This window comes from Dermochelys coriacea, chromosome 10 (genome assembly GCF_009764565.3).
Source record: "Dermochelys coriacea isolate rDerCor1 chromosome 10, rDerCor1.pri.v4, whole genome shotgun sequence".
NCBI lineage: Eukaryota > Metazoa > Chordata > Testudines > Dermochelyidae > Dermochelys > Dermochelys coriacea.
In genome coordinates, this window is record NC_050077.1 from 63468606 (window position 1) to 63484540 (window position 15935).

At 42.9% G+C, this 15935-nt stretch overlaps 1 protein-coding gene across 6 annotated transcripts in view; it reads left to right on the top strand.

Annotated features, from left to right (window-relative positions):
• The first annotated feature begins 478 nt into the window (after positions 1-478).
• Positions 479-15935, top strand: part of LYSMD2 (LysM domain containing 2) — a 34346-nt gene continuing 18889 nt past the window's right edge. The window contains exons 1-4 of one of the 6 annotated variants that reach the window (XR_006274664.1): positions 479-983; positions 6728-7062; positions 10807-11006; positions 12459-14575. Coding sequence is in view for 3 of the 6 variants with exons in the window: in XM_043493621.1 (XP_043349556.1) it covers positions 753-983; positions 6728-7062; positions 10693-10738 (612 nt within the window). In the remaining 3 variants the exon portion in view is untranslated. Of the gene's footprint in view, positions 984-6727; positions 7063-10692; positions 10773-10806; positions 11007-12458; positions 14576-15935 lie in introns of those variants that run through there. The other 5 variants (XR_006274663.1, XR_005295438.2, XM_043493622.1 and 2 more) reach the window with 5 other exon arrangements.

Below are 15935 nucleotides of genomic sequence, written 5' to 3' on the forward strand. Positions count from 1 at the left end.
AAAAACATTGTAGGAGGTCCCTCTGTGGAATCTCCTGTCAGCACTGCAGAGGGCCCTGGGTTATGTGGGCTTGACATCTGTTAGTTTATGTTCCTATTCTGTCAGCAATAATGGATGTGATTGCTCAAAACAGCATTTTACCTCGGTCCTTCACACTGAACATCCCCTGCTTTCATCCCCAACCCACTTGCTCCCCGCCGACCTGCTCCTCCACGCGCCCTTCCCTGGGAACTACTCCTTCAGTTCTGCTCCCTGCACCCCGGATGATCTGCTCCTCCACACCCCGGCACCACACAGCTCTCCCCGATCCCCTCCACTCCGCGCCTTCCCCTCGCTCAGCCTCTTCTCCCCCTCCCGGGCGCTGCTCCCGTAGCGCTAACGCGGCGGGACAGGACAAGGCGCAGGGCCGCGGCGAAACTCCAGGCGAAAGGCAGAAGCTTCAGCTGGGCTTCACTTCTCTACTAGGCATGCGCACAGGCTGTGCGCCTGCACCTCAGGTCGGCAGCAGGCGTTTGCGCGTGCGCAGACGGGAGATGCAATTCTATTTGAGGTCGCGCACTGCATTCCCCCCCCCCCCCCCCGTTGCCCTGACGGCTGTGGTGTCATCGGCGCTTGGCCGGGCTCAGCCGCCCGTCGCGGGGGTGACTCGAGTCCCTCTGCCGCCTGCCATGCCCATTGCTCGGCTCGCTGCTACGGAGGCGGAGCTCGCCCAGCCCTGAGGGGAGCCGCCGGCCCAGGCGAAGGCGCGGGGCATGGCAGAGTTCCCGCCGGTGCCGCTCTCCCTGCGGGAGGAGCCCCCGGCCGCCCGCTCTGGCTCCGAGTCCGAGTCGGAGGCCGAGCTGTCGCAGAGCCTGGCCCGCACCAAGATCCGCTCGTATGGCAGCACGGCCAGCGTAGCGGCCCCCCTGGCGGAGCGCTACCTGGAGCATCGCCTCAGCGCGGGCGACACGCTGCAGGGCATCGCGCTCAAGTATGGAGTTACGGTAAGGGCGGCCCGAGGGGCCCCAAAGGCGAGCCGGGCCCTGAGAGGGGAGGGCGCCCTGGCCAGGCGGAGGGGGGGGGGGGAGGAGGATGGGCTTGCGGCGGAGGCGCCGCGCAGAGAGGCTGCTAGGTCCTGGCTTTGCCTCAGACCCCTGGGACCCTGGGCGAGTCACTGTTATCTCCGCGGGTAACAACCCTTCCTCTTCCTCTTCCTCTTCCTCTTCCTCCCCGCCTCAGCGCGTAAACGCTGGGCCGGGCCGCGCGCCCTGGGCCCTGAGCTCCGCTGCGATCCGCAGGTACCAGTAACACAGTTCGGGGGCCAGGCAGATGGGAGTGGGGGAGGAATTCCCAGCCCCGGGTGAGACAGCGCAGCTGCGGGAGGAGGGATCCCTGGCGAGGTCTGAGCCACGGGGGGGCTGGGTATGGGGTGAAGGAGGGATACCCAGCCACATATATGGCACAGGAGCTACCCAGTGTGGGAAATCCACAGCCAGCTGTGAGTAGGGTCGCCGGTTTTGGTTGGATGTGTTCTAGGCGTTTTCATTACATGATATAATCTTTAATTCCTGGAGACTCCAGGGCAATTGGAGCTGGAGGGTTGGTGACCGTAGCTATCAACCAGAAGAAATGGGATGGAGATTGACAGGAATCCTTGGTTAGATGTGAGCCATCTGAGGTTGTGAGAGGGATGGGGTGAGATGAGAATCTTCACTCACTGGTAGGGAGAAGAAGGGGGCATAGAGAGGAAAAATCCCTCCTCATCACATGCAAGTTTTGGGGGATGGTAAGATGATGGGGGAGTTAATGCTTGGCTCTCCATGAGCCAGTGGTTCGTGATGGAGGAGGGCTCAGTCTCTCCCTGGCCAGGAGTTAAAGCAGAAGTTGCAGGAATAGATGAAGAAATGCTTGGCCAGCTGTGAATAAGAGAAGACCATAGATGGGGAATCCTCATTCAGGTGCTAGTCTAGTAAATGTATTGCTTCAGTAATACATCCACAACCATCTCTTTAAAAAATAATAGTAATTTCAAATTAATATCTGCAACATGACAGTAAGGCCCAGTCCACTGTGCAGGCTCCAGGAACCTTTTTAAACATGCCTGTTTCTAATAAGCTTTTCCAGATCAGCATAGAATAGAATATTTTTTTCTGGTGAGGGCCATGATACATAGCTGTACTATACATTACCCATGCAAACCACCACCTGCTCTCTATAGTATCATGTCGTAATAGTTTTCAAACCAAGTTTCAGCTGGTGAAGGGAAATCTTCTAGCAACAGCTTTTTATATACAGTTGTAATTAGCAATATTTGACTCCCATTGTGAATAAGGTTAAAGTCTTTATTTCCTCTTGGAAAGAAGAGTAACTCTACTTTGAGTCAAATCTTGATTACTCCGTACTGATATGAGTAATGCTGTGGAAGTCAGTGGAGTTACTCTGGTTTGTTTTTGGTGGTAAATGAAAGCAGACTGACTCAATAAGAATGTGTGAATAAGCTGAACTGGTTTGCCATTAGTTTATTTATACATTCACCATTGTAACTTAGTTTTTTCTTGCACATGTTAAAAATAAAACAAAACCTCTCGCATTTCGTGACACTTAAATGGTGTTGAAAATGTTTAAATTTGGTCTTTATTCAGAACTGGAGCTAGTGCATTGTAGTTACAATTTTATTAAAATAAACATTTTGTGTAAATGTATTTCTAAATAGGAACTTCAGTATTTTTCAGAGTAGAATTGTAGCATGGAATACTAACATTAAAAATTAAGCTCAATTTTTAACCTTGATTTAAATTACTTAAAATACATTTCAAGCCAGACCTGTCAAAGAATATACCTGAAACAAAATAGTAATCTAGCCCTCAATTTCAGATGTCAAGATGTGCCTTTTTTAGTTCTCCCTATTTAAATTGCCATTGTGACAGTATAAGAAGTAAGTACTGATTTTTCACTCCCATTTGCTATCTAATACCAGACATTCCTAGTAGTCTTCTTAATTTACCAAGTCTTGAGTAAAGGCTTTAGAGTTTTAACGCCCCCATAATATAAGCAGAAGATTTTTTTAAAATAGAAACTTAGGATCAACTTCTATTAAAGAATCTCTTTGTATATGCCTTATAAAATGAAAAGTACTTTAGCAGCAATCCTAGTCACACTCGGCTCTGCCTCATAGGGCTAAACCAAGCCACTGACGTTTATGAGCGTCTTTCTGTTGACTGATGGGGGTTGGATCAGGTCTGTCTTCAGTAGGGGCTCAGCGTGGTGTGAAGGCAACATCGTCATCTCTTGAGAGGGTGAGGAGGATGAAGAACTTGCACTTCTAACAATGACTTCCTCCCAGCTGTTTAAGAGGAGGTATTGATTGTCTTTAAAGGAAACAAAAGGTCCACATATTTGCCCTTCATCAGAAGGGTGCTGGCTACAACATGGGGTATCATGTTTATCTACCGTAGGTATCTTTCAAGTTGCTCTTGCCATTTTATCCATGTGCCATGTAGGAAAAAGGATATCCAAGGCCTTATTTATATACCATACTTTAAACAAAAGTTTCCTGTTATGTCTCCCTTCCTTATTGCTCCCATTGGCTGTAGCAATGATGGGAGCACTAGTGCTGACAGTCACTAATGTCTTAGTAACTGTCATCTATATCTCTTCTGAACAAGGGTAATGTAGTGTAGAGATGAAGCCTACAACAGATGAGAGATCGCATGTGGGGAAGATGTTAGTTTGTGGTCTTTAGTGTAATCTCTCTGCTAATCGGGGAAGATTTTTGATGTTTATAAACAATATATTCGTAAAGATCTATCAAGATGATTCCGTTAAACACCAAATAAAATCTTTAATCAAAATATTCTAAGAGAATAAGTGAGTGTGGGTACGTAATTGTGGGAATTAAAAGGATGATGGCTAGAATATTGTTTTATATTGCTCCTACAAAGCCAAGAAGATATGTGCTTTGTACAATGTAAACATGAATCTCTTGCAACATCCCTAAATAAGTGACTACTATTTGTATTTTTATTTTACTGTTTGTTTTCTCCAAAAATAGGGTGCATGTATAATAGGAAAGTTCATAAGCATTTTATGCCTCGGTACAATTTCATCTATGGCTGTGTTAAAAAAAACATAGGATTTTTAACCACCATGTTGTCCAGTTCCAGGGTTGAACAACATTAAGGTTAAAATACCTGTACCCCATTTGCATTACAGCTTTTATACTGGTGGACCTATGCCAGTGCAGATAAATGCTTATGAAATTTCCCAGCATAAGAAGAGTAACAGTGTCAAATTCCACTCACATTTACACCCATGAATCCTTATTGGAGGCACTGGAGTTCTGTGAGTGCAACTGAGAACAGAACTTAGTCAGCAGTTCTCAAGTGACGTATTCAAGACTACTCACAGAATTTTAGAGTGGAGATTAAAACATAGGGGTCCCTTACTCCTTCCACTAAAATACATGGGCTCTCTGAAAGGCCACAAGAAATCCTAAAGCAGTGTTCCAAGGAGGAAGAACAAACCATCACTGGCAGAGTTACAGTGAAGCGTGATAAACAATAGCTTTAGGGTGCATTATTTATCAGCTATCATTTTGCTAGTCCCTTTATAAATGCAAGTCATGGTAGACATTTTGGGTTCCAGCCTTTGTGCTACAGTTCTGTAGATTGATTTCTCCTTTAAAGAAAGTCATGCCTTCCAGTTACCAGTGTCATCATAATTTTGGTATCAAGCAAGTAAATGATTCTGTTTGCTTTAGTGGCTTCTGGTTTCTGGGGCCTTAGCCCTGATATGTTCTCCAGTCTGGAAGATGAGCTCCAGCTCTGGCTTTGCAACTTATGCTACCTAGCAAAATGGAGTAGCGTAGGGAGTGCACTATGATCCAGCTGACTCTCCCTTGTGGGGAAAGTTAGAGAACAAGAGGCAGTTGCAGGCAGGTCCCAACAAGGTAGGGAGATTAAAATGAAATTTCACATGCTTGGATGTAGCAGAATGTCAGATTCTAGTGCAAAAATGCCAAATTCCTTAACATCTTAGAAAATGGCAAATTCCACAGCCATGGAATTCTGGGACCACAAGGCCCTGATAGAGATGAATGAGGCAGCTCACACTTCTCAGAGCTATTGTTTCAGGCCCTCTGCCGTCATCACTGCATCAGTTTGCATTTAGTTCCTATTTTTAAGGTTCTAGGGCTAGAAACAATTAAAAACAAAACTGAAAGCTGAGATTATGCAGCCATGGGTGACTGTCGTGGAAAATTCTGCAGCTGCAGAATCCGTAGGGCCTCTACCCATAATGATAGAAAGATGGACCCCACTGAGATGTCAGTTTCTATCATGCGATGTTCCATCTTGATGGGTAGGTTACTTAGATCAAGAGGGAGCATCCAGTGGTGGGACCTCCAAGCTGCATTTTGATATTTGTATAAATTGATTGTGTAAAATAAGGAGGGTTGCCACTAGTCATGCTGTAGAATTCCAATGGCTGGTTTTGGCCAGCAAGTGACACCTACACTACCGGGCTCACAAAATATGGGGCCATATTCAGGACCCAATTAGAGATCTCTGCGTTTATGTAAAACCAAACACGCCAAAGCAGGGAGTGGCATCACAGATTAAATGTATTCATTTGATTTCTCCAACACCCTTGAAGTTCACTATTTGTGGGCCTTCCAAGACAGGCAGTCAGCTGTATGGTCTAAACATTTTAGTGTACCCCTGAAGCCTTAAACACCTTCACATGCTGGGATTACTTATACTTTAGACCTAAAGTCAGTGGTTCCCAAACTTTAACAGCCTGCGAACCCCTTTCACTAAATTGTGAAATCTCGTGAACCCCCTCCTAAAAATAAATATTTCCAGGGATTTAAGTTTAAATTTCCTCCGCACTCTGTGAGGCTCCTGCTGCGGGATCCCGGTGACTGCCCCGGTTAACTGAGCTCCACTGAGCTTGGGCTGCAGGTCCCGCTGACCGCCAGGGCTCAGGCTGCCAGCCCCAACTGCCTGGCCCTGCTCTCCCTGGGGCTTGGGCTGCCAGCCCCACGTGGAGCGCTGGGATTCAGGCTGCCAGCTCCCCCGTTGACAGGGGCAGGGCTCAGGCTGCCAGCCCCAACTGCCCTGCCCTGCTCTCCCTGGGGCTCGGGCTGTCTGCCCTGCAACCGGGTCCCACCTGTTGCCTCCAATGCCAGGGGTCCTCTGGCCCCATTAGAGAAATTTTTTTTGTGAACCCCCTGTAACCTTCTGCAAACCCCCAGGGGTTCACGAACCCCAGTTTGGGAACCACTGGTCTAAGTAATCTGTTCAGGCGGCTCTCTGGGAGTTGAGCTCTCAGACTGGCCCCAACATGAATGCAAAATAATGCAGGGTTTTTGCTGCATTATTGTGTATTCTTTGCTGAGCAAAGGTGACCTAAATTTGGGTTGTGAAGAGAATGGAATACTCAAATTTAGGGAAAGTTTCTTTATTTGGAACAAAAAAATATACCCTTAGGGAGACTTCCAATAGCATAAAGCCTAGTGCACGGACAAAGAAAGCAAAGCAAAAAGACTGAGTTAATGGCGAGACGGAATATAGATGTTCTAAATGCAATAGCTCCTTTTGTATTCTAAATTAAGACAAAGTAATTGTTTCAGGGAAACTCTTCACTTTTAAAACTGCTTGCCTGTTGTGTGTTTTGAGGATGGTGGCATTCTGTACTTTACAGAAATCAGTACTGCTTCAATTTAATTGTTTTTCTTTTTCTCTTCCAGATGGAACAAATAAAAAGGGCAAATAAACTATTTACTAATGACTGTATATTCCTGAGAAAAACACTGAATATTCCAGTTATATCAGAGAAGTCGTTACTGTTCAATGGACTTAATTCACTGGAATCGCCTGAGAATGAAATTGACATTTCTCTTTGTGGTGAAGGACCAATGACAGTTCAGGAAGAGAATAGTTCTTCTTCTCCCAGTCCTCAAGAACCTGACAATCAACCTGTTGCACCCGAAGAACTATCTGCCAAAGATTTTCTACATAGACTGGACTTGCAGATTAAGTTGTCAAAACAGGCAGCCAGGAAACTAAAAGATGAAGATATCAGGTAAACTCCACTTTAAAATGAAGCCTCTAATTTCAGACTAACATTTACTCCTTTTTATATTGGAGTTGTAAGCCTATTTTTTGTGGCATTTGGACAAACACTAGTGATATTTATGTCTATAATCTTTCTAATTTAGGCTTATTTGCAGCACCCATCACAAATGACATTTATCAAATGACGTGTAATGGACTATAGGAAGGTTCTTGGATACTATGGTGATTAGGATAGTATAAGAAGCTATCTAGAATAACAGCTGTATCTAAGCCCTGGCTATAAATCAGAGAAGGAATAACATTATGTAATAGGTGTTGGTATAACACAGATTTCTGATTTGGTAGGTGGTTATCTATATAGGCTTTGATTCAGCAAAGTATCAAGCACCCAATGACCCTGTGGGAGCTGAAAGTGTGTAATGAGACATTACTGGGGCCCCCCAAGCAAAAATCTGAAATGGCCCCCAATACACATTTGTAGATGTGCCTAATCTCATACAGCTTTCCTTTCTCACCCAAAGAATGCTCATTCCCCCGAGTAGCTGTCTCTTCCTCCTTTACCACCCCCATACATTCACCTTCCCTTACGCCTTGCCTTCACTAGGGAAAAAGATGTATTCTTAGCTAAGAGGAGGCTCTAGTGGCTTCATCCCATATTTCCATACGCAATCCCCTACTGTAGGGGGGTTGGCCCTTCCTTCTCAAACACACGCCATACGTGCTTCCTGCGGGTTCATCATTCCTTCTCCTCTCACATACCTTTCTCCTCTTAGTGCCCCCCACACAACTAATCATCCACACTTTTCATGTTCACCCCTCAGAACCTCATTCATTAGTAGCTCCTTGGAGTGAAACCAGATACCAAGCCTTGGAGAAGTTGCTCCTTCCAGCCCTCTGTTGGCTTCAGTAGGGAGATAGAGGCAGCTGCCCGCCCAGGTGAGCTGCTCCTTAAATTGTACATGTAAAAAACCACAGTGCGAAGAGGAGGACATGCCAGCTGCTGAGAGGGAGCAACTATCTACTTCTCCAGCTCTCAGGAAACAGAAGGTGGAGGTGGAGCATCTCCTTTCTAACTAACCAGTGAGAGGCATCTCCCTTCTCTCCCCACTGAGAGACTTGGACAGCAGGAGCTCTTGCAGTCAATTAGGCTGGAAGATCAGTGTTTCCTCCTGCAAGGGCCCACGTCAGAGTCCAGGCCCCTCAAAAACTACAAATGCTGCAGGGTGGTACTTATAGCCTTGGTGCTCAGCAGCTCACAAGACCAAACTTGCTGTCTCAGGTGAACTAAATTAAAATTCTATAATTTAGTATCTTGTGCAATTAAATGTATTTCTAATGCTGTAAATATACAAACATTGTTCCTGAGCTGTATGTAATAGCAACTAGAAAAGTTAGTAGCTGGGCTAGCAGTAAGAATATTTGTAGGAGGGGATTTGGCAATACAATTCTAGTGTTGAGCTGCTGGAAAAACCCCTTGTCATGTATGACCCAGTGAATCTAGTTCATTTTTTCATTGCACTCCATACACAGTTTCCTTGCCCTGAGGATGTGTATTTAGGGCTATTGTCTCACATAGAAGGCTGTGGATGCTCTGAGTTAAGAGTCCCGTCTGGTTAGCACACTTGTGTATCAAAGGGTAGGCTTTCTGAACTGCTCTCTCCTTTAAGTCTCTTGTCCATCTCTTGATGTGCTTCTGCATACTTGACTGGCATAGGCTGCACTGTTTGGCTATATTTCCCCAAGCCAGATTTGGGTCATGCAGAGAAATGGTTAATGGTATTCACCTGCCACCATCATTTAACTTGCGTCATCTTTAGCATGGTTGAGGAGACTGTGTAGGACATTGCTATCTTAATGGCTTCTGCTGATGAATCTCACGATAAGCCTGCTAAAAAGGTGACATTAACATATGAGTAAATGTTGTTGACTTAGCAATTAAGCTGGGCTGACAGAGACCACAGGTCCCCAGCAAGGATTTTGCTTATTTTAACATCCCTTGCACACAGAATGTTAATGTGTAGGAGGGAATTCATTCCAGGACCTCAGCAAACAACACACAGAAAAAGTGGTTGTATTCAGAGTGACTGGTTTAAAAAAAGGAACATTGTTACTGCTTCCTTATGTGTTTTCTGGGTCATAGCTTGGAAAAGAAAATGTTATTGCTGTATTTGTTCCTCAGCCAAAGAGTCAAAAAACGTCAACTACATTCACTTTTGTGTAAACATTATTAACAAAATTACAAAAGTACACTTTTTGGGAGGGGGTCATGATGCTGCATGAAGCACAGCTTGATTATCAGATTCCAGCTTGAACCTCCATTTAGAGAACTGGATTGTGAGTTATAGTCAAGGGAAAAAGCTAATTTAGGATGCAGAGTAAGAATAAATATGTACATTTAATGGGTAATGTTACTGAGCTACGTGTGGGGTTTTATGCTCCCCACAACTTCCATATACTTTAATGGGAGTCAGGTGCTACAGCCCAGACAATGTGCCCAACATGGTGGGAGGGGGCACTTACTTTATATTCTTCTGGTCTCATTTGTAAGTCTTACAGCATTTCAAACAAATGAGCACTTATTGAAGTGCACAGAGGTGGGGTTTCAATGTTTTATCAGATATCTCATGGACTTAGAAGCAATTGAGAGGCATTACAATTCTTCAAATAAGTGTGCTGTACAGTGTTGCAATATGAGTAACTTTTACTTATGATATAGGTGGAATTTCACCTGTATAGTGTCACTTAGACCTTCATCAGTACTGTAAAAATAAAATTAAATGTTCCAGTGTTGCCTTAAGCATATATGGCACTTTATGCAAAGGGACTCCAAAGTACTTTACAGACTGTGGCTCAGAATCTGATCTATTACACTGGTATAAATCAGAGTAACTCCCTTTGGTTTTTATTGGTTAGCCTGGAATACAGAATTGGGCCCTCCATCAGTCTGTATATAACCTAGAGAGTTTTGTGTATGTACATATAAACGCTCTTCCGAAGTCTGCATCTTTTCTTGCTTTTACTGTTAACTACTGAACCCTCTTCATAGCTTCCCAAGTCATTGCTCTCCAGAATCTAGCATGTGCAGAATAGTGTTGCTTGCCTTCCTACATACTCCAAAGAACTCTGGGTTCGCAGTGTTTCAAGGTCCATTCAAAATTGCTGTCCTTGTTTTCACATCCTGCATGAACTTTCTCTTCTTCCTCACTTTTTTCTAGCATGTTCCTCCTCTGTCTTGCCGTTGTTTAAGGAAACCTGCTTTTCTACAGCTTCTGACACCTGGCCAAGTCGAATATTTTTTTTTCCCCCTCAGCTCTTCAGGTCTTCCGAGTTTTATCTGAAAACCTCTTTTCTCCTGTGCATAGTACATCACTGTCCTCTCAGATTTAGGGTGGGGAAAAAAGCATGGATTTAACTCTATATAAAGCCTCTTAAGATTCAGTTTGTGTGAAAGGTGCTATGTACTTAACATAGATGCATTGTAATGTTATCATACCCAATGGGTTATGGGACCTTGAGCACAGTTTGGCCACTCAGTCAATGTTGTTCTGTCGTCATTACTTGTTAATATGGTATGGCTATAATGAAGACCTTTTTATATGAAGGTAAAAGTGAAATAAGTAAAAATGCTATGTTTCAGCTACACTGACCGTGTACATTCTATTTCAAATGGCCTTGGCACATAGTAGAGAGCTTTTCAGATAATGAGAGATTATGGGATGTACGTCAGCATTGGAATGTACTCAAATGTCAGTTTGCAGAGATGGAAGAAAAGCAACGTTTGTTATGTTGCTGCATCTTGAACCAGGGAGTCTAAGAATGGATCTGAGGTCTGAGTAAAGAAGACAGCAACAGCAGCAGAGGATTGGCTCCAAAATTCCAAAAACTATCACCTTTCTCCTGTCAGCATGCCTCTGCTAGCATGATATGCAGGCTAATGGGACACGGCATGTGGTAAGTTGCTCATTCAGTACTTTTTCCCTTAAGGTGTCTTAAAATTTAAATTCTATCACATGCACTCTTAATAGTGAAACTCAGTTACGCATGCTAGGCCTGATTCCTTATGCTTAACAGGAGTTCTGCATGCAGAGCTACTGCAGGATCAGGCGTAATGTAAATGCAATACAAGATGAATATTTGAATTCAATTAACCATCACCTTCCAAAAATTCTATCATTTAACCATCCCCCTTGAAATGACCTCAACCTTCTTTTGTTGGATTGCTTAGTGGCCAGAGTCTCAGTTTTGGAATATTTAAACCAGTCTCTCCTATAAATACAGCCCTTCATCCTTCCTAAACAGAAAACTGAGTAACATGCAGGTTGTGAAGGTGGTCTCTTGAATTAGACCTAAAACCTAAAGGCACTTTATGCCTTGCGTGGATGTTAATTCCATGTGATCTTTAACCACAGCCATTGTTGTGCTGTGCACTATTTAGCTGCTGCCATCCTCCCCAGAGGTGACTGCATTTCAGTAGTAGTATTTATGAAGAACTTCATACATACACATATATAGTATTTATGAAGAACTTTGTGATTCTTCAAGGGTCTTTATAAATGTATAATTATTATTCAATCTCTGGCCACCAAGCAAAGAAATGTAAGATTATATATAAAGGAGGATTTGTGTGGTGGTACAGGGGCATAGAAGAAAGCAAAATAAAAACAAAGCCAGGTCATCCTTTGATTTTTTTGCATGTCTGCTTTTGCCTTGTCTTTGTATTCTTTAAGTGCATGTTTCCCAAACTATCTACTGTGGTGTCTGCAGTGAACCCATGTAATGCAGTTGTCAGGGATATGAAGGATGTGTAGGAATTGTTATCCAGTTTTACCCGTGGCTGGCAGAAAAACAAACACTTCGTAGGTTTGAATTTTCCAGACATTATTCATTAAAGGTTCTATCTTGTCCCAGTGTGTGTTTTGTAAAAACATCTACTCTGCTTGTGTACGCAACTAAGATAGATATAGGGCATTACATCCAGACATAAGTTTTATGATCATTCTTTTAAACATTCAGATACCAATAGATGATTTGTAAGCTCAATATCACTAAGAGAATTCTCTTGGGTGAATGTAGTAGGTTGGGGCATGGGGGTGGGGATGATTTTTAGTTTGTGCCTTATGACCACTGGTTTGGGGAGGAGGAATGGATATTTAGTGATTCCCTCACATCAGAGTTTAGAATGTTACTGCATTTGAAAAGAGACACTCTAAAAATCGTTGTTTGCATACATAAGCAACACCCTGGCTGCTAGCTAACTGCAAACATGCAATATTGGGAACAGAACCTATAACTTGAAGTTCTGTTAAATTGCCTTGTACTCAGCTCATTTACTGGGAGGGAAGATGGGAGCATTTATGACCTCCATGATACGAAGTTGTTAATTGGTTCTTGTTTTCTTTACAGTGCTCCAGTACCATCAGCCAAAAGAGAAATGTAGAGACAGCAATGATCTCAAGAAGCCTTTGAGGATATGTTGTGTGTTCCAAGAGCTGTTAACTCAAGGGCTTTGATTAGTGTTCCTTTTACAACTGTTGGATGCCTGGTAAAAGAGGGGTTAAAGTATCAAATGAATTCATTGTCGTGTGTTGTAAGCAATGGCTAGCGTTCATTATTTGCGGGTGAGAGGCATTTGTACAGAAATCTGTACAGATATCCTGTACCTGCAGTTTGTGTTGGGCTGAGGGTGGCAGGTGCAAGTTGGGATACACAGCACTATAAAAATGTTGTAATGCTTTCTTTCCATTTTCCTTTCCTGATGGAGGAAATGAGAAAGTAACTTATCACTTGTCTTCATTTTAGTATATTTAAAAATCTGTTTAATAAAACTTGCCATTTTGTTTTTAATGAAAAAATGTGTGGTCACTAAAATCTGTGGCAAACTTGTATATTAATATTGTGATGTGTGTGCAAGTGTTCATTTGGGGCACACATCTCCCTGAAAGGTGTAATATATGCAGCTTGAATTACCTTCACCCTTTGGTAGAAGGTGTATATCTTAAATCTGTCCTTGTACAGTCATAACATGCACTTCTGAAAATTGTTTTTAAGATTAAAGATAATTTCTGTGATTTTGAATGATATAACTGGCACAGAGTTTCTCATTAACTAGTACTAGGGAGAATGTGGAGCTCAGTCTTGAAATTCCTTCTCATGAGGAATTCCCATTGTCTTCAAGGAGAGCGCCATTTATGGGTGGATATAAAGCAGTGGGTCTCAAACTTTTTTTTACTGGCAACCTCTTTCACATCGCAAGTCTTTGAGTGAGTGCAACCCCCCTAATAAATTAAACACCCTTTAAATATATAACACCACTATAAATGCTGGAGGTAAGCGGGGTTTGGGGTGGAAGTTGACAGCTTGTGACCCCCCACATAATGACCTCGCAACCCCGGAGGGGTCCCAACCCCCAGTTTGAGAACCCCTGATATACAGGGGTAAGCCCTCAGTTAGTCATCAGCAAGTTTTGAGTCTTCTTTGGGCTGACTAAAACAAGCATTCTAAGCTTCCTGCGCTGTGCTTTTCATAACTATAAACAGCTCTGCTTGGATTCAAGTCTGTAATGACTGTTACTAATGCTCTTAACTTGGAAAATAAAGCTTGTCCTTGAGCTTGGTCATGAACCATGCACCATATTGGGTGCCAGTATATTGTTTGTTATACCGATAGCTACTTTGGAGGTCTGAACACACTAATATATACATAACAGAAGTGCAGATACTAAATAATGGATGTGGAGAAAAGTTTGTTGGACTAGAAGGGACTGGTGTTTCTTATTTGAGTATCCTACCTTTGAACAAAATGAGAAAATCTGCTAACAGAAAATAAGTCGTCTTTCCATCCTCCACTTACTCCCTCTTATTTACCCCCTCTAATCTGACCCAAGCACATGTGGAACCTGCAATTGCAGGCAGCTTCCAATTCCCAGAGGTCTGCAGTTTTCACAATCTGGTAGAGGTATTGAGGGCCCTGTTACATTGTCAGTGGTGGGAAATGGAGTAAAGCTATGTGGGCATGAAAGTTATGACTCTAGTCATCCCTATATCCCTGTTCAGAGAGATTCTTGCAGCCAAAAGCCAGACTTACCATCTTCAGGTGGGAACACCAGGTTTGTTTGTTTTGTTTTTTTTAATAGGAAGGACCAAATCATTAGGAAAGTTGTTCACAAGCTAAGTGAATAAAAAACAGGAAAAATCCAGGAAGTCCACAAAGCTCTTTCTAATGCACAACCTACAACCACAAAAAAAGGAAAATATTACTCCCAGCCCAGTACAGTTAGAGTGTAATAGAGCCTTCAAGACCATTCAGTGACATGGTGGCATCATCAGTTACATCTTGTAGTGTAGGAAGCTGTTATTTCAATGATTGTGTAGCCCGGGTAAGAATTTAAGGAGAGAATGTGTTTAGTTAATCCATGAGATGAGAACCAAAGAGATGCACAGTGGCCTTCATAAAGATTCCCCTTGATATTCATTACAGCTGAATCTTGTCTCCATCATAAGTCGTCATTCTCCTGCAGAATAGTAAAATGTAGACTGATGCCATTTATTTTTTCAAGGCTGCACAATTGTTTGTGAAAAATATACTTGATAGGTCATATGTGGACCTCATCGTATTGGCCAGTGCAAAATGATGCACAGATCTGCATGCTGTGGTGTGTTGGCCTGAGGCTACAATAAGAAGATTTGGCATCTTATTTTGAGTGCCAGAAAGATCATGTATGTTCGTCCATCACAGAAGACATGGGATCATGCAGAACTCTGAAGAAATATGTTTGGAAGGGCCTGATCTGGCAGCATGCAGGCAAAACTACCATTGACTTCATAGACATGGGAGTTTGCCTCTATTAGGACTGGAATGTTGGACTGTAAGTGGGTATCAACCTATGCAATGCTGGGACATGAGCAAAACTGTGCTCTTATTCATATTTCATAAAGCTAGCTCCTTGGCAATGTCAATTTTATTTCTTGACTATTTAATTGAAAGTGTTTAAATATGAACTACAATTGTTTTTATACTAAATAATAGAGGAATATCTCTCATAATATTATACTGAAGAGGACAGTTACATAATACAGTACTGGTAACAACTTTAGCCTAAGGGTAATTACTAAACTGACCCTTCAAACTAGACTTTGAAATATTTATGCATCTCTTTAGCTAAAAGATAATTTATGCATTAAAAACCATATGAGGCTAGTAACTGCTGACATTGCTGCACACTAATTCTCTGCAGAAAGATAATTTGATCTGAACTGGCGACAAATATTTTTAAATCCATGGCACGTAAACTTAATCATTCATTGTATGTTTTTTTTCATGGCCATTTCCTTTATTTTTGGTAGAATTCCAATCGAGCATATTGCTCTTCCACCATCTCAATATGTTCTGAGAACCTGTCAACACAGTATACCCAGAGCAATGACTATCCCTCTGATTAGGACTAAAAGTATCTATCATTAAATAGAGGTACCATTTTCTGGGATGTTAGTCGCAAGATATTACATTTATCACAGCTTGGACTAACTTTTGGTTTGTTTTATGTGGGCACATTTGGGAGCAGGAGATGATGCAGGCTACCTTCACCCAGGTCTAAGGCACCTGAGCAGGCAGCAGACAGAATCCAACTCTTGTGCTTGAGTGCAAAACTGGGGTACCTGTGGTACTTTTTTGTGCCAATAAGTTGTCGGTAGCATGCACAAGCTACCATCAGGTGACAGGGATGTAAGGAGTATGGCTCCCCTGGTGCTTCCTAAGGCATTGTTTGTGTCTTTCTTCTCCGGGCCAAATGCCTCAGAATCTCTCTGTTTGGCTAGCCCCTCCAGCAAGGAGCAGGGCACAATTTAAACCTCTCTTTGCAGAAATAAGAATTATGGTAGTCCT